At 52.3% G+C, this 23,894-nt stretch overlaps 1 protein-coding gene across 3 annotated transcripts in view; it reads left to right on the plus strand.

Annotated features, from left to right (window-relative positions):
- Positions 1-23,894, plus strand: part of LOC116956781 (arginine and glutamate-rich protein 1) — a 31,095-nt gene continuing 7,201 nt past the window's right edge. Inside the window, exons 1-4 of one of the 3 annotated variants that reach the window (XM_076058037.1) lie at positions 1-861; positions 1,130-1,749; positions 12,620-12,845; positions 20,331-20,414. In XM_076058037.1, coding sequence (XP_075914152.1) covers positions 1,211-1,749; positions 12,620-12,845; positions 20,331-20,414 — 849 coding nt within the window. In that variant the 5' untranslated portion in view covers positions 1-861; positions 1,130-1,210. Of the gene's footprint in view, positions 1,750-12,619; positions 12,846-20,330; positions 20,415-23,894 lie in introns of all 3 variants that reach the window. The other 2 variants (XM_076058038.1, XM_032978605.2) reach the window with 2 other exon arrangements.

A 23,894-nucleotide genomic window follows, 5' to 3' on the forward strand; every position in this document is an offset into this window, starting at 1 on the left:
TGCCCCCATCATCACCGCCGCATCACCGCCTCAAACTCACCCCCCCCCTCCGCCACGCGACGTCTGCGCGTCTCGGTTCGCGTCCGGGTGCTGGTGGTGCTGGTGGTTGTTGTTGGCTGTGGTGGTTGTTGGTTGTGGTGGTTGTTGGTGGTGGTGGAGAGAGGAGAAGGAAGCGATGGGAGAGGAGGGAGCAGCCATGATAACACGACGACTGCCTTAGCACCGCAGCGCTCACCGCACTATTTTATTCTCGAAATTTGGCCTACTAAAATTGTGTTTGTTAAAGATCGTCGTCCTATTCACGGTGCCCCCCCCCCTCCTTTAGCCACGATTACTTTAACAAAATAAACGACGACGATCATTTAAAGACGCAAAGGGTAGCCGGCTGGGCGCTTGATATTCGTTACGGTAGGGGGGCGGGGTGGTAGTGCATAGCACCGCGGACAGAACACGTGGGGAGATTGGTTCGTGGTGGTGGTGGTTGTGGTTGTTGCTGGGTGGTTGTGGTTGTTGCTGCTGCTGCTGGGTGGTAACACGTTGGGGAGACAAAGGCGGACGGGCAAAGCCTCCGGTGGTGGTGGGTGTGAGGCTGTGGTGGTGAGTGAGGCTGTGGTGAGTGAGTGAGTGTGAGGCTGTGGTGGTGAGTGAGTGTGAGGCTGTGGTGGTGAGTGTGAGGCTGTGGTGAGTGAGTGTGAGGCTGTGGTGAGTGAGTGTGAGGCTGTGGTGAGTGAGGCGGTGGTGGTGGTGGAGGCTGTGGTGAGTGCGTGAGGCTGTGGTGGTGGTGGTGGAGGCTGTGGTGAGTGAGTGAGGCTGTGGTGGTGGTGGTGGAGGCTGTGGTGAGTGAGGTGGTGAGTGAGTGAGGCTGTGGTGGTGGTGGTGAGTGAGTGAGACTGCGGTGGTGAGTGAGTGAGGTGGTGAGGCTGTAGCGGTGGTGGTGAGTGAGTGAGGCTGTGGTGGTGGTGGTGAGTGAGTGAGACTGCGGTGGTGAGTGAGTGAGGTGGTGAGGCTGTAGCGGTGGTGGTGAGTGAGTGAGGCTGTGGTGAGTGAGGCTGTGGTGAGTGAGGCTGTGGTGAGTGAGGCTGTGGTGAGTGAGGCTGTGGTGAGTGAGGCTGTGGTGGTGGTGAGTGAGGCTGTGGTGAGTGAGGTGGTGGTGAGTGAGTGAGGCTGTAGCGGCGGCGTTGGTGGTGTTGGAGGCTCTCAGAGCGACGGGATGGGTCGCTCACGAAGCCGCAGCTCGTCGCGCTCCCGCAGCCGCCACGGCCGAGGCAAGCGATCATCACGGCGTAGATCTCGCTCGAAAGACCGAGGAGGTGGTGGAGGAGGTGGTGGTGGTGGTGGAAAACGAGGTGGTGGAGCAGAAGGAGGAGGTGGTGGTGGTAGCAGCAGCGGCGGCGGCGGCGTACGAGGTAGCGGTGGAGGCGATGGCAGAGGAGGTGGTGGTGGTGGAGGCAGTAGCAGTAGCAGGCGAACCAAAACGAAGAGTCGCAGCAGAGACAGGGACCGGGAGAGGGACAGGGACAGGGAGAGGGACAGGGACAAGGAGAGGGACAGAGACGGCGGCGGTGGTGGTGGTGGAGGCGGCGGCGGCGGCGGTGGTGGTGGTGGCGGCGGCAAGGCCACTGCAGAGAGGAGGAGTACAGAGAGGGTAGACCAGTTTGGACGCAACGTGACGAAGCGAAGCTTCCAAGACGACCGAGCCAAACGGGAGGAGGAGGAGAGACAAGCGGAGCTCGAGAAGCAACGGAGGATGTGAGTTTGTTGGTGGTGGTTGTTGTTGTTTTTTTCAACTTGCCTACCCACCCCGTTACCGCCTCGGCTTGCCTGAGCGCGTCCGGCGGGGCCGCGCGCGCGGTGTCCCCGCGGCGGATTCAGTCGAGGGGCGGGGGTCGGGTTTTTGCCCGCGGCCCGTGAGGTAGGCCGCGGCCTAGTGCGGCTCACGGCGTTGTGTGTGTGTTGTGTCTTAAGTCGTAGTGTGTGTGTCTGTGTGTTGTGTCTAAGTCGTAGTGTGTGTTGTGTCTAAGTCGCAGTGTGTGTCTGTGCTGTGTCTTAAGTCGTAGTGTGTGTGTCTGTGTTGTGTCTAAGTCGTAGTGTGTGTTGTGTCTAAGTCGTAGTGTGTGTTGTGTCTAAGTCGTAGTGTGTGTCTGTGTTGTGTCTAAGTCGTAGTGTGTGTTGTGTCTAAGTCGTAGTGTGTGTCTGTGTGTTGTGTCTAAGTCGTAGTGTGTGTCTGTGTTGTGTCTAAGTCGTAGTGTGTGTCTGTGTTGTGTCTAAGTCGTAGTGTGTGTTGTGTCTAAGTCGTAGTGTGTGTCTGTGTTGTGTCTAAGTCGCAGTGTGTGTTGTGTCTAGTAGTGTGTGTGTCTGTGTTGTTTCTAAGTCGTGTGTGTCTGTGTTGTGTCTAAGTCGCAGTGTGTGTCTGTGTTGTGTCTAAGTCGCAGTGTGTGTTGTGTCTAAGTCGTAGTGTGTGTGTCTGTGTTGTGTCTAAGTCGTGTGTGTCTGTGTTGTGTCTAAGTCGTAGTGTGTGTCTGTGTTGTGTCTAAGTCGTAGTGTGTGTCTGTGTTGTGTCTAAGTCGTAGTGTGTGTCTGTGTTGTGTCTAAGTCGTAGTGTGTGTCTGTGTTGTGTCTAAGTCGTAGTGTGTGTTGTGTCTAAGTCGTAGTGTGTGTCTGTGTTGTGTCTAAGTCGTAGTGTGTGTCTGTGTTGTGTCTAAGTCGTAGTGTGTGTGTCTGTGTTGTGTCTAAGTCGTAGTGTGTGTGTCTGTGTTGTGTCTAAGTCGTAGTGTGTGTTTGTGTTGTGTCTAAGTTGTAGTGTGTGTCTGTGTTGTCTAAGTCGTAGTGTGTGTCTGTGTTGTGTCTAAGTCGTAGTGTGTGTCTGTGTTGTGTCTAAGTCGTAGTGTGTGTCTGTGTTGTGTCTAAGTCTTTGTGTGTGTCTGTGGTGTGTCTTAAGTCGTAGTGTGTGTCTGTGTTGTGTCTAAGTCGTAGTGTGTGTCTGTGTTGTGTCTAAGTAGTAGTGTGTGTCTGTGTTGTGTCTAAGTAGTAGTGTATGTTGTGTCTAAGACGTAGTGTGTGTCTAAGTCGTAGTGTGTGTCTGTGGTGTGTCTAAGTCGTAGTGTGTGTTTGTGTTGTGTCTAAGTCGTAATGTGTGTCTGTGGTGTGTCTAAGTCGTAGTGTGTGTCTGTGTTGTGTCTAAGTCTTAGTGTGTGTCTGTGGTGTGTCTAAGTCGTAGTGTGTGTCTGTGGTGTGTCTAAGTCGTAGTGTGCGTCTGTGTTGTGTCTAAGTAGTAGTGTGTGTCTGTTGTGTCTTAAGTCGTAGTGTGTGTCTGTGTTGTGTCTAAGTCGTAGTGTGTTTCTGTGTTGTGTCTAAGTCGTAGTGTGTGTCTGTGTTGTGTCTAAGTAGTAGTGTGTGTCTGTGTTGTGTCTAAGTAGTAGTGTGTGTCTGTGGTGTGTCTAAGTCGTAGTGTGTGTCTGTGTTGTGTCTAAGTCGTAGTTTGTGTCTAAGTCGTAGTGTGTGTCTGTGTTGTGTCTAAGTCTTAGTGTGTGTCTGTGTTGTGTCTTAAGTCGTAGTGTGTGTCTTTGTTGTGTCTAAGTCGTAGTGTGTGTCTGTGGTGTGTCTAAGTCGTAGTTTGTGTCTAAGTCGTAGTGTGTGTCTGTGTTGTGTCTAAGTCGTAGTGTGTGTCTGTGTTGTGTCTAAGTCGCAGTGTGTGTCTGTGGTGTGTCTAAGTCGCAGTGTGTGTCTGTGTTGTGTCTAAGTCGTAGTGTGTGTCTGTGGTGTGTCTAAGTCGCAGTGTGTGTCTGTGTTGTGTCTAAGTCGCAGTGTGTGTCTGTGTTGTGTCTAAGTCGCAGTGTGTGTCTGTGGTGTGTCTAAGTCGCAGTGTGTGTCTGTGTTGTGTCTATGGTGTGTCTGTGTGTGTATGTTGTAGTGTATTTGGTGTTGTGTCGTGTCTATGTTGTCATGTATGTTGTGTGCTGTATACTTAGATGTTGACTAACTCGCCTGGTGTACAGGAGGTCGTGGGTCCGATCCCGACCCTGACGATGCCTGCTGCTGTATATTTGGAGTTTGTGTCTCTCTCTCTCTCATCATCATCACGGTGGCTAGGAGATGTTAACTACCTCGCGTGGTGTGCAGGAAGCCGTGGCTTCGATCCCGACCCTGAGGACGCCTGCTGCTGCTGCTTTATATTTGGAGTTTGTGTGTCTCTCTCTCTCTCATCATCATCATCATCACGGTGGCTATGAGATGTTAACTACCTCACCTGGTGTACAGGAGGTCGTGGGTTCGATCCCGACCCTGACGACGCCTGCTGCTGCTGCTGTACATTTGGAGTTTGTTACAGACGTGGGAACACCAAGCGGCATCCTTCCAATCCCACTGAATCTGTCCTGGGGCACAAACAGCCGTCACCGTTTCAGGATAACGGACCGCCCTATAGGGCTCAACGATTCGACAGATATTGCGATTTGCGATTAAATTATTTTTGAAGTCAAGCTTCAGTTCAATATTCAGTGTGTAACAGATTTAAAACACGTGATGGAGCATTACCACATGCAACCATCAAAATATGAATTACTTCCTAAATGTATTTATTAAAATGTTTTAACTTAAAATGAACAAATCAAACATGCAACAATTGTTAAGTTAAATAACTAAAGTTATAATAATGATAATAATAAATGAAACAATTCCGATGGAGATGGTAAGAGGACTTGTCAAATCGCGAAAGAAATCGCAGCCTTGGCGATTTGCTAATCGCATTGTTTCAAATTGCGATTAATCGATTTTGAAATCGATTACAGTGGTCCCTCGCTTATCGCGGGGGATGCGTTCTAAAAATAACCCGCAATAGACCAAATCCGCGCAGTAATCGGCTTTATTTTTTTACAATTATTATACATGTTTTGAGGCCGTAAAACCCCTAACCACACACTGGGTATACACTTTTCTCAGACAGGCATTAGCATTTTCTCACATTTCTCTCTTATTTAAACACTCTCGAAGTTCAAACTTTTGGCAGATTTCAAAAAAAAAATAAGTACAACATTAGTAAATGAAACCAAAGATCAAAACCTGTTTTCAAGCCCAAACATTTTTGTAAATCTGGCTAGCCGAATGCATTCTGTACCCCCTTAGCCAATCAGGACGCAGAACACACGTGTGCGGTTCTCCCTTAGCCAATCAGGACGCCGAACACAATGCGCGTTCATACTGTACGCAGGAAAAAGGTGAACCGCGTTATAGTGAGGGACAACTGTAATCGTTCAGCCCTCCGGCCCTGCACACAGACACCACCCGCCCTCTGCTGTTCGCTTGGGAGATCATCTCCTCTTACCTGGCCATCGGAGCTCCCCGGATCGCCCTTCCGCAACTTGCCCCAACAGATGGCTGCTCCAGGCAGCCTGTGTGTCTCATGTGTGTGTCTGTGTGTCATGTGTGTGTGCCTGTGTGTGTCTGTGTGTGTCTCATGTGTGTGTCTGTGTGTGTGTCTGTGTGTGTGTCTGTGTGTGTGTCTGTGTGTGTGCCTGTGTGTCTTCTGTGTGTCTTCTGTGTGCGCCTGTGTGTCTCATGTGTCCGTGTCTGTGTGTGTCTGCGTGCGTGTCTGTGTCTCCATCAACCGGAGGCGAGGAATGGTGGTCGTGGTTACTTATGCCCCCACCGAAGATGAACATCCGTGGAGGGATGCAGGCAAAGCCGATGAGTCAGATGCCTTCTATGACCTCCTGTCACAGGTGCTGGCTAAAGTGGCCTCTCGGGATAGAGTCATCATCTTGGGTGACTTCAATGCCCGAGTTGGTCATGATACTGCCACCTGGTCTGGAGTGATTGGAGGGCATGGGCCAGATCAGCTCAATAACAACGGTAGGAGGCTGCTAGATTTTTGTGCAGCCCATGGGCTTGTAATTACCAACACGCTGTTCCGGCATTGGCGCATCCACACAACATCATGGATGCATGCCGGGTCCAAGCAAGAACATCTGCTGGACTACATAGTGACGGACCAGCGGATGCGAGCCCATGTCCTTGACACCAGGACCTACCATGGAGCTGATCTGCCCTCTGACCATCGACTAGTCATCTGTAAGATGCGCCTGCCATTCTTCCACTCCGGTGGTGGGTGTACACCCAGGACCCCATTCCGACCTAAAGTGGCCTGGTCTCAGTTATCTGATGAAAGTTGCAAGCGAGAATTTCATCATCGCTTGCGGCTGGGATTGGCATCGTCCCCGACTCCTCCTGATGTCGAGGGTAAATGGGCGAGGTTTAGGACTGTGACTCATGCAGCTGCAATGGCTGCTTTGGGTATGCGGTCCAGACCTCCCCAGAGACCCTGGCTGACAAAGGAGGTGTTCAGGATGGTTGAGAAAAAGCGACAGGCCCACTGCCATCGGCTACAGAATCCCACGTCAGAGAATGAGGAGGCTTACCACAGCCTTCGCTCAGAGGTTCGGAGAGCCGTGAGGCACTGCAAGGATAGGTGGTGGTCGCGGGTTGCTGAGGAGATGGAGTCTGCCTCAGTGGCCCATGATCACAAATCTCTATTTAACTCCATCAAAAAAGTAATCTGCAGCGCCACACCTATTACCATCATTAGGGGAAAAAACGGTGATCCAATCTCCGACCCCCAGGAACAGGTTTGCAGATTTGCTGAGCATTTCTGTGAGGTCCTGGGGGAGGGAAAATCCCTCAGCCAGGAAAACATCGTGGCACAAAGTGAGGACGACCCTGCTGAGGCTGCGGTGCCTCAAATATTGGAAGAAGTCACCCCCTGTGAGTGGCTGGCTGAGGTGCCATCTGTTGAGGAAGTACTGAAGGCGATCCGGAGTCTGAGACCAGGAAAGGCAGCGGGCAGAGATGATCTCCCAAGCGAAATGCTGAGGGAGGGTGGCGTTTGTGCACAGACTGCCCTATATGACATCATAACAACATTCTGGACCACTGGACGGGTTCCGCAGGATTGAAAGGATGCCCTGGTGGTCCCCCTTTTTAAGAAGGGGGACCGCACAGACTGTAACAACTACAGGGGCATCTCACTCCTCAGTGTGCCGGGAAAGGTCCTGGCAAGGATTATTCAGCATCGCCTTGCCAGGCACGCTGAGGAGAGGCTCGCGGAGCCCCAATGCGGTTTCAGGATAGGGCGGTCCTACACAGATGCCATATTTTCTGTCCGTCTGCTACAGCAGAGGTGTAGGGAATTCCAACAAAACCTACATCTCTGCTTTATTGACCTGGTCAAGGCCTATGATACCATCAGTAGGCCTGGGCTCTGGGTCGTTCTTCGTGCTTTTGGAGTACCTGACCCTCTGCTCATGATCATTAAGGACCTTCATGATGGTGAGCGGGCCCGGGTAAAACTACGTGGCCGGGAGTCAGAGCCATTCCCTGTACACCTTGGGGTGCGACAGGGATGTCCTCTGGCTCCCACATTATTTAACATCTATTTTGACCACGTTCGTGAAGCCTTCAATAGCTGTACCGGGGGAATCTCCATATGGTACAGATATAATGGGAGGCTGATCGATGCCCGGGTGCGGTCAAGGGATGGCTCCCTATTGCTCAACCACGTTATGTATGCTGATGATTTGGTAATAGCTGCTCAGTCAGAGGAGGAGTTGGAGACGCTGCTGCTGAGACTGGAGCGTGCCACTAAGAGGTGGGGCCTTACCATCAGTCACACCAAAACTAAGCACCTGCCTGGGTATTTTGTACCATCGGACACTCCACCCCCACAACTCCCGATCGGTGATGGGGCAGTTGTGGAGAGAGTGGAGAGTTTCCCATACCTGGGCAGTGTGCTTATGACTGGCTCCAGTTTAACAGCAGAGGTCTCACTCCGAATCAGTCGAGCGGCAATATCTTTTCATCGGTTGCGTAACGCTGTGTAGAAGCTACCTGGTCTTTCGCTCCGCACTAAGCTTCAGGTCTTCTCGGCCACGGTCATTCCCTCCCTTCTCTACGCTTGCGAAACGTGGACCCCCCTAATGGAACATCTTCGCCGGTTAGAAACATTTAGGCTGGCCTGCCTACGATCCATCCTGGGTTTAACCAGACTGGATTGTGTGAGGAGCTCACAAATCCTTGAAAGATCTGGGCAAGGTCCCATCGGTGAGCTCCTCCGGTGGGCAAGGCTGCGATGGCTGGGTCATGTAGCCCGCATGCCCAGCCACCGCATGCCGAAACAGCTTTTGTTCGGCCGGATTGAGGGGGCAATGCGGGCGCGGCACGGGCTAGAGAAGAGATGGAGTGATGTGGTACAGGAGGACGTGGAGCTGAGTGGACTTGCCGATGACTGGTACCAGCGGTGTCAAGATCAGCCTCTGTGGAGGAGGCTCGTGAAGGATGCTACTGGGCAGTTGGAGGTAGTCGCCCTCCAACAACAACGGAGGGCGGAGGAGCGACGCTCACAACAACGAGCGGAGCGCCGGGTGACTAAAGCACAGCAGGTTGGCACAGTAGGGGGGCACAGGTGGTGCATCAGCCAGTCATCTCGGTCAGTCGACCCGTGGCACCTGCTGGGTCTGCCCCGTGACCTCCTGCCAGCGGGCGTTCGACACTTCACGTGGCTTCAGGGTGCACATAGCCTGGCACAAGCGTCGTGGTGACGTCACCGCCACTTAGTGGCGAATGGCGGTTGTTGTTGTTGTGCGTGTCTGTGTGTGTCTGTGTCTCTGTGTGTGTGTCTGTGTCTCTGTCTGCGTGCGTATCTGTGTGTGTGTCTTCTGTGTGCGTGTCTGTGTGTGTGCCTGTGTGTCTTATGTGTGCGTGTCTGTGTCTCTGTCTGCGTGCATGTCTGCGTGCTTGTGCGTGTCTGTGTGCGTGTCTATGCATGTCTGCGTCTGTGTGTTTGCGTGCGTGTCTGCGTGCGTGTCTGTGTCTCTGCGTGCGTGTAACGTGAGGTCAGGGATCGCATCACCCTTGTTTATCTTAAGGATGCTAACAGGTGAGACGCTGCAGGCTACTCGCTTATAGGGGGGGCCGCCAATGTGGCTAGGGAGATGTTGACTACCTCGCCAGGTACGCAGGAGGTCGTGGGTTCGATCCCGACCCTGACGACGCCTGCTGCTGCTGCTGTATATTTGGAGTCTACGTTTCTCTCTCTCACCATCATCATCACCAGGGTGGCTAGGAGATGTTAACTACCTCGCCTGGTACGCAGGAGGTCGTGGGTTCGATCCCGACCCTGACGACTCCTGCTGCTGCTGTATATTTGGAGTCTGCGTCTCTCTCTCTCTCTCTCTCCCCGGTTTTCTCCCCTCCACGTTGAGAATCAACGTCACTCCTTTAGGAGTATTTGGCCAAATGACCGAAACTTCCACGCGATGATGGCGACTAAAAGCCGTCACTTGGTCGAGCTGCGTCTGCAATAAACGCCGACACAGCAGCTAAGTGTGGGGGGCTTACGTGGTAAACTAAAGTACTTTCGATTTAAAGCTTTCGTGACTGCAGGGATTCATGTTCTTGGTTCTTTCGGTAAAGTCACCGCCACGTTAGAAGGGAAACAATAAAATAAAAAAAATATATAAAACAATTAAATTCTCACGACGTTTCGACGGCAAACACAAGGCAATCGTCATCAGGTGTGAAAACCACAGCAAGAATTTTTTTTTTTCAAATTTTCTTGCCGCGGTTTTCACACCTGATGATGATTGCTTCTTGCGTTGCAGTCGAAACGTCGTGAGAATTTTATTGTTTTGTATTTTTTACTATTTTATTGTTTCCCTTCTAACGTGGTGACTTTACCGAAAGAACCAAGAATATAAAGGAGTTTAATTTTAGTTTAGTCTATGGGTTCGCCATGTATCTCCTGCATGGGTCTCTCTATCTCTATGTGTGTCTCTATGGGTCTCTATGTTGCCTCTATGGGTCTCTTAGTCTCTGTGGGTGTCTCTGCATTATCTCTATGTATCTCTATGGGTGTCTCTATTCTCTGTATCGCTATGTCTCTGTATGTCTCTATGGGTCTCTCTGTATTGTCTCTATGTATCTCTATGGGTGTCTGTATCTCCATGCGTCGCTGTATCTCACTATGGGTCTCTGTGGGTCTGTGTGTCTCTATGGGTCTCTGTGTGTCTCTATGGGTCTGTCTGTGTCTGTGTCTCTAAGGGTCTCTATGCATCTCTATGGGTCTCTGTGTGTCTCTATTCTCTGTATCTATGTGTCTCGATGTGTCTCTGTATGTCTCTGGGTCTTTCTGTATTGTCTCTATGTATCTCTATGAGTCTGTATGTTGCTTCTGTGTGTCTCTAAGGGTCTCTATGCATCCTTGTGGGTCTCTATGTATCTCTATGTGTCTCCAAGAGTATCTATGCATCTCTATGGGCCTCTATGAGTCTCCATATATCTCTCTCTGTCTCTCTGTGTCTCTCTGTGTCTACGTCTCTAAGGGTTTCTATGCATATCTAGGGGTCTCTATGGGTCTCGGTGGGTCTCTATGGGTCTCTCTGTGTCTCTCTCTGTGTCTCTACGGGTCTCTATGCATCTCTAGCGGTCTTTATGGGTCTCTGTGTCTTTGTGGGTCTCTGTGTGTCTCTGTGTGTCTCTGGGTCTCTCTGTCTCCATGTGTCTATGTCTCTAAGGGTCTCTATGCATCTCTATGGGTCTCTGTGTGTCTCTGTGGGTCTCTAGGTGTCTCTGTGTGTCTCTGTGGGTCTCTCTGTGTCTGTGTTTCTAAGGGTCTCTATGCATCTCTATCGGTCTCTGTGTGTCTTTGTGGGTCTCTCTGTGTCTCTGTGTGTCTGTGTCTCTAAGGGTCTCTATGCATCCCTATGGGTCTCTGTGTCTTTGTGGGTCTATCTGGGTCTCTGTGTGTCTGTGTCTCTAATGGTCTCTATGCATCTCTAGGGGTCTCTATGCATCTCTAGGGGTCTCCATGTGTCTATGTCTTTAAGGGTCTCTATGCATCTCTATGCATCTCTAGGGGTCTCTGTGTGTCTCCATGTGTCTATGTCTCAAAGGGTCTCTATGCATCTCTAGGGGGTCTCCGTGTGTCTCCATGTGTCTATGTCTCAAAGGGTCTCTATACATCTCTATGGGTCTCTATGCATCTCAAGGGGTCTCTGTCTCTGCATCTCTAGGGGTCTCCGTGTGTCTCCATGTGTCTGTCTCAAAGGGTCTCTATACATCTCTATGGGTCTCTATGCATCTCTAGGGGTCTCTGTGTGTCTCTGTGGGTCTCTATGGGTCTCTGTGCATCTCTAGGGGTCTCCGTGTGTCTCCATGTGTCTGTCTCAAAGGGTCTCTATACATCTCTATGGGTCTCTATGCATCTCAAGGGGTCTCTGTCTCTGCATCTCTAGGGGTCTCCGTGTGTCTCCATGTGTCTATGTCTCAAAGGGTCTCTATACATCTCTATGGGTCTCTATGCATCTCTAGGGGTCTCTGTGTGTCTCTGTGGGTCTCTATGGGTCTCTATACATCTCTACGGATCTCTATGGGTCTCTATGCATCTCTAGGGGTCTCTGTGTGTCTCTATGGGTCTCTAGGGGTCTCTGTGTCTCTCTGTGTCTCTCTGTGTCTACGTCTCTAAGGGTCTCTATGCATATCTAGGGGTCTCTGTGGGTCTCTCTGTGTCTCTTAAGTTCTTTAGCAGCATTTGGATGCATCTATAAATTTCCCCGTTTTGACGACGACGACGATGACAACGATGACAACGATGACGACGATGACGACGATGACAATGATGATGGCAATGCCAAACAGCCACTGGCTTCGTGCGAATGCCCAGGCTCCCTCGCGACGAAAAATTATCTACGCAGAACCTCAGTTGTGGGGCCCTTACACCCGGAGAAATAGCGAAGTAATAAAGATGAAGAAGATGATGTTGATGATGTTGATGATGATGCCTCCTCAACCCACCCCCACCCCCCCCCGTGCGTCTCGGTGAGACAATTCTCATTCACGACCTTTCACGAGGTCACCTCGCGGGTTTGTGCGGCTCCCCGGGTAGACTTCTCGGTCGGGCCAATTCCTGGGCGGCCGATCCTCGCCGCAGACATCGCCACGCAGATTTCTCCCCTCCCCACCGCCACCGCCACCGCTCTCGAGTGTTGCCGACACGTCGCAGACTCCTGCGTACCAGGCGAGGGAGTCAACATCTCCTAGCCACCGTGATGATGATGATGAGAGAGAGAGACGCAAACTCCAAATATACAGCAGCAGCAGCAGCAGGCATCGTCAGGGTCGGGGTAGCACCCACGACCTCCTGCGCACCAGGCGAGGTAGTCAACATCTCATAGCCACCGTGATGATGATGATGATGAGAGAGAGAGAGAGACGCAAACTCCAAATATACAGCAGCAGCAGCAGGCATCATCAGGGTCACGGGATCGAACCCACGACCTCCTGCGCACCAGGCGAGGTAGTCAACATCTCAGCACAGCGGGAGAACACGCAAAGCTCCAAATATACGGGCGTCAGGGTCGGGATCGAACCCACGACCTCCTGCGCACCAGGCGAGGTAGTCAACATCTCCTCGCCACCCTGGTGACGACGATGATGTCGACGGAGAGAGAGAGAGAGAGACGGACACCGCAGCGGCGGGCATCGTCCGGCTCGTCGGCCCTAGCCGGCTCGCTAAACGGCCCCCCCACATCCCCACCCCACCCCACCCCACCCGCCCCCCCCCCCCCCCCAGCCGCCAGCAGGAGATGGAGGAGCGCCTCGTGGCGGAGGAGACGGCTCGTCGCGTCGAGGAGCTGGTGGCTCGTCGCGTCGAGGAGGAGCTGGAGCGGCGGCGGGAGGAGATCGAGCAGGAGGTCCTGCGCAGGGTGCACGACGCCAAGCGCGTCATGGAGCGCCAGATGTTGGACGAGCTGGAGAGGCAGCGGCAGCAGGAGGTGGCGGCCCAGAGAGCCAGAGAGGTGACGGACACGCGTGGGAGACATACAGAGACACGCAAAGACACGCAGAGACACGCAGAGACACTAGAGACACACAGAGAGACACACAGAGAGACACACAGAGACACACACAGAGATACACGGAGACACACAGAGACACGCAGAGACACACAGAGAGACACAGAGACAGAGACACGGAGCGCCAGATGTTGGACGAGCTGGAGAGGCAGCGGCAGCAGGAGGTGGCGGCCCAGAGAGCCAGAGAGGTGACGGGACACGCCGGAGACACACGCAGAGAGACACAGAGAGACACAGAGAGACACAGAGATACACAGAGAGACACAGAGAGACACACAGAGACACACAGAGACATACAGAGACACACAGAGACACAGAGACACAGAGAGACACAGAGACGCAGAGACACACAGAGACACACAGACACACAGAGACACACAGAGACACACAGAGACACGCAGAGAGACACAGGGACACGCAGAGACACGCCGGAGACACGCAGAGAGACACGCAGAGAGACACGCAGAGAGACACGCAGAGAGACACGCAGAGACATGCAAAGAGACACGCAGAGACACACGCAGAGAGACGCAGAGAGACGCAGAGAGACGCAGAGAGACACGCAGAGAGACACACAGATACGCAGAGAGACGCAGAGAGACACACTAGAGAGACACAGAGACACGCGGAAAGATGCGCAGAGAGACACGCAGAGAGACACGCAGAGAGACACGCAGAGAGACACGCAGAGAGACACACAGAGACACGCAAAGAGACACACGCAGAGAGACACGCAGAGAGACACGCAGAGAGACACGCAGAGAGACACGCAGAGAGACACACTAGAGACACACTAGAGACACGCAGAGAGACACAGGGACACGCAGAGACACGCCGGAGACACGCCGGAGACACAGAGAGACACAGAGACACGCAGAGACACGCTGAGAGACACGCTGAGAGACGCGCAGAGAGACGCGCAGAGAGACGCGCAGAGAGACGCGCAGAGAGACGCGCAGAGAGACGCGCAGAGAGACGCGCAGAGAGACGCGCAGAGAGACGCGCAGAGAGACGCGCAGAGAGACGCGCAGAGAGATGCGCAGAGAGACGCAGAGACACGCAGAGACACGCAGAGACACACAGAGACACACAGAGACACAGAGACACACAGAGACACACACAGATACCCACAGACTCTGTGCAAAGAGACCCACAGACTCTGTACACAGAGACCCACAGACTCTGTACACAGAGACACACAAACTCACACAGAGACACAGACTGTACACAGATTCCCACAGACTCTGTACACAGAGACCCACAGACTCTGTACACAGAGACCCGTGGACTCTGTACACAGAGACCCACAGACTCACACAGAGACACACAGACTCACACAAAGACACAGACTCTGTACACAGAGAGAGACTCTGTACACAGAGACCCACAGACTCTGTACACAGATTCTGTACACAGAGACACACAGACTCACACAGACTCACACAGAGACACACAGATTCTGTACACAGAGACCCGTAGACTCTGTACACAGAGACACACAGACTCTATACATAGAGACCCACAGACTCTGTACACAGAGACACACAGACTCACACAGAGACACAGACTCTGTACACAGAGACCCACAGACTCTGTACACAGAGACCCACAGACTCTGTACACAGAGACTCACACACTCACACAGAGACCCACAGACTCTGTACGCAGACTCTGTACACAGAGACACACAGACTCTGTACACAGAGACCCACACACTCTGTACACAGAGACACACAGACTCTGTACACAGAGACACACTGACTCTGTACACAGAGACACACTGACTCTGTACACAGAGACCCGTAGACTCTGTACACAGACACCCGTAGACTCTGTACATAGAGGCACATAGACTCTGTACACAGAGACCCGTAGACTCTGTACACAGAGACACACAGACTCTGTACACAGAGACCCACAGACTCACACAGAGACCCACAGACTCTGTACACAGAGACCCACAGACTCTGTACACAGAGACCCGTAGACTCTGTACACAGAGACACACAGACTCTGTACACAGAGACCCACAGACTCACACAGAGACCCACAGACTCTGTACACAGAGACACACAGACTCACACAAAGACACAGACTCTGTACACAGAGAGAGACTCTGTACACAGAGACCCACAGACTCTGTACACAGAGACTCACCGACTCTGTACACAGAGACCCGTAGACTCTGTACACAGAGACACACAGACTCACACAGACTCACACAGACTCACACAGACTCACACAGAGACACACAGATTCTGTACACAGAGACCCACAGACTCTGTACACAGACTCTGTACACAGAGACACACAGACTCACACAAAGACACAGACTCTGTGCACAGAGAGAGACTCTGTACACAGAGACCCACAGACTCTGTACACAGAGACTCACCGACTCTGTACACAGAGACCCGTAGACTCTGTACACAGAGACACACAGACTCACACAGACTCACACAGACTCACACAGACTCACACAGACTCACACAGAGACACACAGACTCTGTACACAGAGACCCACAGACTCTGTACACAGACTCTGTACACAGAGGCACACAGACTCTGTACACAGAGACACACAGACTCTATACATAGAGACCCACAGACTATGTACACAGAGACACAGACTCTGTACACAGAGACCCACAAACTCTTTACACAGAGACCCACAGACTCTGTACACAGAGACCCACAGACTCTGTACACAGAGACCCACAGACTCTGTACACAGAGACCCACAGACTCTGTACACAGAGACCCACAGACTCTGTACACAGAAACCCACAGACTCTGTACACAGAGGCACACAGACTCTGTACACAGAGACCCACAGACTCTGTACACAGAGACACACAGACTCCGTACACAGAGACCCGTAGACTCTGTACACAGACACCCGTAGACTCTGTACATAGAGACACACAGACTCACACAGACTCACACAGAGACACACAGATTCTGTACACAGAGACCCACAGACTCTGTACACAGAGACCCGTAGACTCTGTACACAGAGAGACACAGACTCTGTACACAGAGACCTACAGACTCACACAGAGACCCACAGACTCTGTACACAGAGACACACAGACTCACACAAAGACACAGACTCTGTACACAGAGAGAGACTCTGTACACAGAGACCCACAGACTCTGTACACAGAGACCCACAGACTCTGTACACAGAGACTCACAGACTCTGTACACAGAGACCCACAGACTCTGTACACAGAGACCCACAGACTCTGTACACAGAGACTCACCGACTCTGTACACAGAGACCCGTAGACTCTGTACACAGAGACACACAGACTCACACAGACTCACACAGACTCACACAGACTCACACAGAGACACACAGACTCTATACATAGAGACCCACAGACTCTGTACACAGAGACACAGACTCTGTACACAGAGACCCACGGACTCTGTACACAGAGACCCACAGACTCTGTACACAGAGACCCGTAGACTCTGTACACAGAGAGACACAGACTCTGTACACAGAGACCTACAGACTCACACAGAGACCCACAGACTCTGTACACAGAGACACACAGACTCACACAAAGACACAGACTCTGTACACAGAGAGAGACTCTGTACACAGAGACCCACAGACTCTGTACACAGAGACCCACAGACTCTGTACACAGAGACTCACAGACTCTGTACACAGAGACCCACAGACTCTGTACACAGAGACCCACAGACTCTGTACACAGAGACCCACAGACTCTGTACACAGAGACCCACAGACTCTGTACACAGAAACCCACAGACTCTGTACACAGAGGCACACAGACTCTGTACACAGAGACCCACAGACTCTGTACACAGAGACACACAGACTCCGTACACAGAGACCCGTAGACTCTGTACACAGACACCCGTAGACTCTGTACATAGAGACACACAGACTCACACAGACTCACACAGAGACACACAGATTCTGTACACAGAGACCCACAGACTCTGTACACAGAGACCCGTAGACTCTGTACACAGAGAGACACAGACTCTGTACACAGAGACCTACAGACTCACACAGAGACCCACAGACTCTGTACACAGAGACACACAGACTCACACAAAGACACAGACTCTGTACACAGAGAGAGACTCTGTACACAGAGACCCACAGACTCTGTACACAGAGACCCACAGACTCTGTACACAGAAACTCACAGACTCTGTACACAGAGACCCACAGACTCTGTACACAGAGACCCACAGACTCTGTACACAGAGACTCACCGACTCTGTACACAGAGACCCGTAGACTCTGTACACAGAGACACACAGACTCACACAGACTCACACAGACTCACACAGACTCACACAGAGACACACAGACTCTATACATAGAGACCCACAGACTCTGTACACAGAGACACAGACTCTGTACACAGAGACCCACGGACTCTGTACACAGAGACCCACAGACTCTGTACACAGAGACCCACAGACTCTGTACACAGAGACCCACAGACTCTGTACACAGAGACCCACAGACTCTGTACACAGAGACCCACAGACTCTGTACACAGAGACCCACAGACTCTGTACACAGAGACCCACAGACTCTGTACACAGAGACCCAGAGACTCTGTACACAGAGACCCACAGATTCTGTACACAGAGACCCACAGATTCTGTACACAGAGACCCACAGATTCTGTACACAGACTCTGTACACAGAGACACACAGACTCTGTACACAGAGACCCACAGATTCTGTACACAGAGACCCACAGACTCTGTACACAGAGACCCGTAGACTTTGTACACAGAGACACACAGACTCTGTACACAGAGACACACAGACTCTGTACACAGAGACCCACAGATTCTGTACACAGAGACCCACAGACTCTGTACACAGAGACCCACAGACTCTGTACACAGACTCTGTACACAGAGACACACAGACTGTGTACACAGAGACACGTAGACTCTGTACACAGAGACACACAGACTCTGTACACAGAGACCCGTAGACTCTGTACACAGAGACACACAGACTCACACAGACTCACACAGACTCACACAGACTCACACAGAGACACACAGACTCTATACATAGAGACCCACAGACTCTGTACAAAGAGACACAGACTCTGTACACAGAGACCCACGGACTCTGTACACAGAGACCCACAGACTCTGTACACAGAGACCCGTAGACTCTGTACACAGAGAGACACAGACTCTGTACACAGAGACCTACAGACTCACACAGAGACCCACAGACTCTGTACACAGAGACACACAGACTCACACAAAGACACAGACTCTGTACACAGAGAGAGACTCTGTACACAGAGACCCACAGACTCTGTACACAGAGACCCACAGACTCTGTACACAGAGACTCACAGACTCTGTACACAGAGACCCACAGACTCTGTACACAGAGACCCACAGACTCTGTACACAGAGACCCACAGACTCTGTACACAGAGACCCACAGACTCTGTACACAGAAACCCACAGACTCTGTACACAGAGGCACACAGACTCTGTACACAGAGACCCACAGACTCTGTACACAGAGACACACAGACTCCGTACACAGAGACCCGTAGACTCTGTACACAGACACCCGTAGACTCTGTACATAGAGACACACAGACTCACACAGACTCACACAGAGACACACAGATTCTGTACACAGAGACCCACAGACTCTGTACACAGAGACCCGTAGACTCTGTACACAGAGAGACACAGACTCTGTACACAGAGACCTACAGACTCACACAGAGACCCACAGACTCTGTACACAGAGACACACAGACTCACACAAAGACACAGACTCTGTACACAGAGAGAGACTCTGTACACAGAGACCCACAGACTCTGTACACAGAGACCCACAGACTCTGTACACAGAGACTCACAGACTCTGTACACAGAGACCCACAGACTCTGTACACAGAGACCCACAGACTCTGTACACAGAGACTCACCGACTCTGTACACAGAGACCCGTAGACTCTGTACACAGAGACCCACAGACTCTGTACACAGAGACACAGACTCTGTACACAGAGACCCACGGACTCTGTACACAGAGACACAGACTCTGTACACAGAGACCCACAGACTCTGTACACAGAGACCCACAGACTGTACACAGAGACCCACAGACTCTGTACACAGAGACCCACAGACTCTGTACACAGAGACCCACAGACTCTGTACACAGAGACTCACAGACTCTGTACACAGAGACCCACAGACTCTGTACACAGAGGCACACAGACTCTGTACACAGAGGCACACAGACTCTGTACACAGAGACACACAGACTCTGTACACAGAGACCCACAGACTCTGTACACAGAGACCCACAGACTCTGTACACAGACTCTGTACACAGAGACACACAGACTGTGTACACAGAGACACGTAGACTCTGTACACAGAGACACACAGACTCTGTACACAGAGACCCGTAGACTTTGTACACAGAGACACACAGACTCTGTACACAGAGACACACAGACTCTGTACACAGAGACCCACAGATTCTGTACACAGAGACCCACAGACTCTGTACACAGAGACCCGTAGACTCTGTACACAGTGAGAGAGAGACAGAGACACACAGAGAGACGCACAGAGAGATCCATAGACACAAAGAGACATATTTTTTTGCTGTTGGTAATGATGATGATGGTAATGGTGATGATGGTTAAGGTTATGACGGTGGTTATGACGGTGATGGCAATGATGGCGATGATGGTGATGATGGTGATGATGGCGGTGATGGGGATGGTGATGGCGATGATGGCGATGATGGCGATGATGGTGATGATGGTAATGGTTATGACGGTGGTGATGATGGCGATGATGATGATGGCGATGATGATGGTGATGGCGATGATGATGATGATGGTAGTGATGATGATGGCGATGATGATGGTGATGGCGATGATGATGATGATGATGGTAGTGATGATGATGGTGGTGATGATGGTGATGACGATGGTGGCGTTGGCGATGATGGGGATGGCGATGATGATGATGATGGTGGTGATGATGATGGTGATGATGGCAGTGATGGTGATTGATGGTGATGGGGATGACGATGATGATGATGATGGTCATGATGACGATGGTGATGATGGCGATGATGGTGATGGGGATGAGGATGATGATGGGGATGGCGATGATGATGATGGTGGTGTTGATGATGGCGATGGCGATGACGGTGATGACGGCGATGATGGCGATGACGGCGATGATGGCGATGACGGCGATGATGGCGATGATGGCGATGATGGCGATGATGATGGTGATGGCGATGATGATGATGATGGTAGTGATGATGATGGTGGTGATAATGGCGATGATTGCGATGATGGGCGATGATGGGCGATGACGGCGATGATTGCGATGATGGTGTTGTTGTAGGAGGAGGAGCGTAAGAAGCGGGAGGAGCTGGAAAGAATCCTGGAGGAAAACAATCGTAAGATTGCGGACGCACAGGCCAAGCTGGTATGTCACTGCAGTGCAGTACAACCACCACCGCCGCCCTGCGGCACACCGCCACACCAGCTGCTCGTTTGAGGCCGAGTCGACCTAGGGGAGGCACCCGAACCGGCTCGGATAATCGTCACCGGTGGTGTTGGTGGTGCCGTGAGCGGGAATGGAACTCGGGTCTCTGGGCTTGTTCGTAGCGAAGCGTAGCGCTACGCCACTGCCGCTCCCGCCACGCCACACGCACTCACACACTCACACACTGTCACACACACTCACACACACACACTCACACACACACTCACACACTCACTCACACACTCACACACTCACACACACTCACACACTCACACACACTGTCACACACACACAGTCACACACACTCACACACACTGTCACACACACACTGTCACACACACACACTCACACACACACGCACTCACACACTGTCACACACACAGTCACACACAGTCACACACAGTCACACACTCACACACACACTCACACACACACTCACACACACACTCACACACACACACTCACACACACACTCACACACACACACTCACACACAGTCACACACAGTCACACACTCACACACACTGTCACACACACGCACTCACACACATGCACTGTCACACACACTCACACACACACTCACACACAGTCACACACACTCACACACACTCACACACACTGTCACACACACGCACTGTCACACACATTCACACACATACACACGCACACACACACATGCGCTGTCACACACACTCACACACTCACACACAACAACAACAACCGCCATTCGCCACTAAGTGGCGGTGACGTCACCACGACGCTTGTGCCAGGCTATGTGCACCCTGAGGCCACGTGAAGTGTCGAACGCCCGCTGGCAGGAGGTCACGGGGCAGACCCAGGTGCCACGGGTCGACTGACTGAGATGACTGGCTGATGCACCACCTGTGCCCCCTACTGTGCCAACCTGCTGTGCTTTAGCCACCCGGCGCTCCGCTCGCTGTTGTGAGCGTCGCTCCTCCGCCCTCCGTTGTTGTTGGAGGGCGACTGCCTCCAACTGCCCAGTAGCATCCTTCACGAGCCTCCTCCACAGAGGCCGATCTTGACACCGCTGGTACCAGTCATCGGCAAGTCCACTCAGCTCCACGTCCTCCTGTACCACATCACTCCATCTCTTCTCTAGCCCGTGCCGCGCCCGCTTAGCCCCCTCAATCCGGCCAAACAAAAGCTGTTTCGGCATGCGGTGGCTGGGCATGCGGGCTACATGACCCAGCCATCGCAGCCTTGCCTGCCGGAGGAGCTCACCGATGGGACCCTGCCCAGATCTTTCAAGGATTTGTGAGCTCCTCACACAATCCAGTCTGGTTAAACCCAGGATGGATCGTAGGCAGGCCAGCCTAAATGTTTCTAACCGGCGAAGATGTTCCATTAGGGGGGTCCACGTTTCGCAAGCGTAGAGAAGGGAGGGAATGACCGTGGCCGAGAAGACCTGAAGCTTAGTGCGGAGCGACAGACCAGGTAGCTTCCACACAGCGTTACGCAACCGATGAAAAGATATTGCCGCTCGACTGATTCGGAGTGAGACCTCTGCTGTTAAACTGGTGCCAGTCATAAGCACACTGCCCAGGTATGGGAAACTCTCCACTCTCTCCACAACTGCCCCATCACCGATTGGGAGTTGTGGGGGTGGAGTGTCCGATGGTACAAAATACCCAGGCAGGTGCTTGGTTTTGGTGGGGCTGATGGTAAGGCCCCACCTCTTAGTGGCACGCTCCAGTCTCAGCAGCAGCGTCTCCAACTCCTCCTCTGACTGAGCAGCTATTACCAAGTCATCAGCATACATAACGTGGTTGAGCAATAGGGAGCCATCCCTTGACCGCACCCGGGCATCGATTAGCCTCCCATTATATCTGTACCATATGGAGATTCCCCCGGTACAGCTATTGAAGGCTTCACGAACTACGTGGTCAAAATAGATGTTAAATAATGTGGGAGCCAGAGGACATCCCTGTCGCACCCCAAGGTGTACAGGGAATGGCTCTGACTCCCGGCCACGTAGTTTTACCCGGGCCCGCTCACCATCATGAAGGTCCTTAATGATCGTGAGCAGAGGGTCAGGTACTCCAAAAGCACGAAGAACGACCCAGAGCCCAGGCCTACTGATGGTATCATAGGCCTTGACCAGGTCAATAAAGCAGAGATGTAGGTCTTGTTGGAATTCCCTACACCTCTGCTGTAGCAGACGGACAGAAAATATGGCATCTGTGCAGGACCGCCCTTTCCTGAAACCGCATTGGGGCTCCGCAAGCCTCTCCTCAGCGTGCCTGGCAAGGCGATGCTGAATAATCCTTGCCAGGACCTTTCCCGGCACACTGAGGAGTGAGATGCCCCTGTAGTTGTTACAGTCTGTGCGGTCCCCCTTCTTAAAAAGGGGGACCACCAGGGCATCCTTCCAATCCTGCGGAACCCGTCCAGTGGTCCAGACTGTTGTTATGATGTCATATAGGGCAGTCTGTGCACAAACGCCACCCTCCCTCAGCATTTCGCTTGGAAGATCATCTCTGCCCGCTGCCTTTCCTGGTCTCAGACTCCGAATCGCCTTCAATACTTCCTCAGCAGATGGCACCTCAGCCAGCCACTCACAGGGGGTGACTTCATCCAATATTTGAGGCACCGCAGCCTCAGCAGGGTCATCCTCACTTTGTGCCACGATGTTTTCCTGGCTGAGGGATTTTCCCTCCCCCAGGACCTCACAGAAATGCTCAGCAAATCTGCGAACCTGTTCCTGGGGGTCGGAAATTGGATCGCCGTTTTTTCCCCTAATGATGGTAATAGGTGTGGCGCTGCAGGTTACTTTTTTGATGGAGTTAAATAGAGATTTGTGATCACGGGCCACTGAGGCAGACTCCATCTCCTCAGCAACCCGCGACCACCACCCATCCTTGCAGCGCCTCACGGCTCTCCGAACCTCCGAGCGAAGGCTGCGGTAAGCCTCCTCATTCTCTGACGTGGGACTCTGTAGCCGATGACAGTGGGCCTGTCGCTTTTTCTCAACCATCGTGAACAACTCCTCTGTCATCCAGGGTGTCTGGGGAGGTCTGGACCGCGTACCCAAAGCAGCCATTGCAGCTGCATGAGTCACAGTCCTAAACCTCGCCCATTTACCCTCGACATCAGGAGGAGTCGGGGACGATGCCAATCCCAGCCGCAAGCGATGATGAAATTCTCGCTTGCAACTTTCATCAGATAACTGAGACCAGGCCACTTTAGGTTGGAATGGGGTCCTGGGTGTACACCCACCACCGGAGTGGAAGAATGGCAGGCGCATCTTACAGATGACTAGTCGATGGTCAGAGGGCAGATCAGCTCCACGGTAGGTCCTGGTGTCAAGGACATGGGCTCGCATTCGCTGGTCCGTCACTATGTAGTCCAGCAGATGTTCTTGCTTGGACCCGGCATGCATCCATGATGTTGTGTGGATGC

The sequence above is a fragment of the Petromyzon marinus genome (assembly GCF_048934315.1).
Source record: "Petromyzon marinus isolate PM22_M1 ecotype Great Lakes invasive population chromosome 67 unlocalized genomic scaffold, UKy_Petmar_22M1.pri1.0 chr67_unloc.6, whole genome shotgun sequence".
Lineage (NCBI taxonomy): Eukaryota > Metazoa > Chordata > Hyperoartia > Petromyzontiformes > Petromyzontidae > Petromyzon > Petromyzon marinus.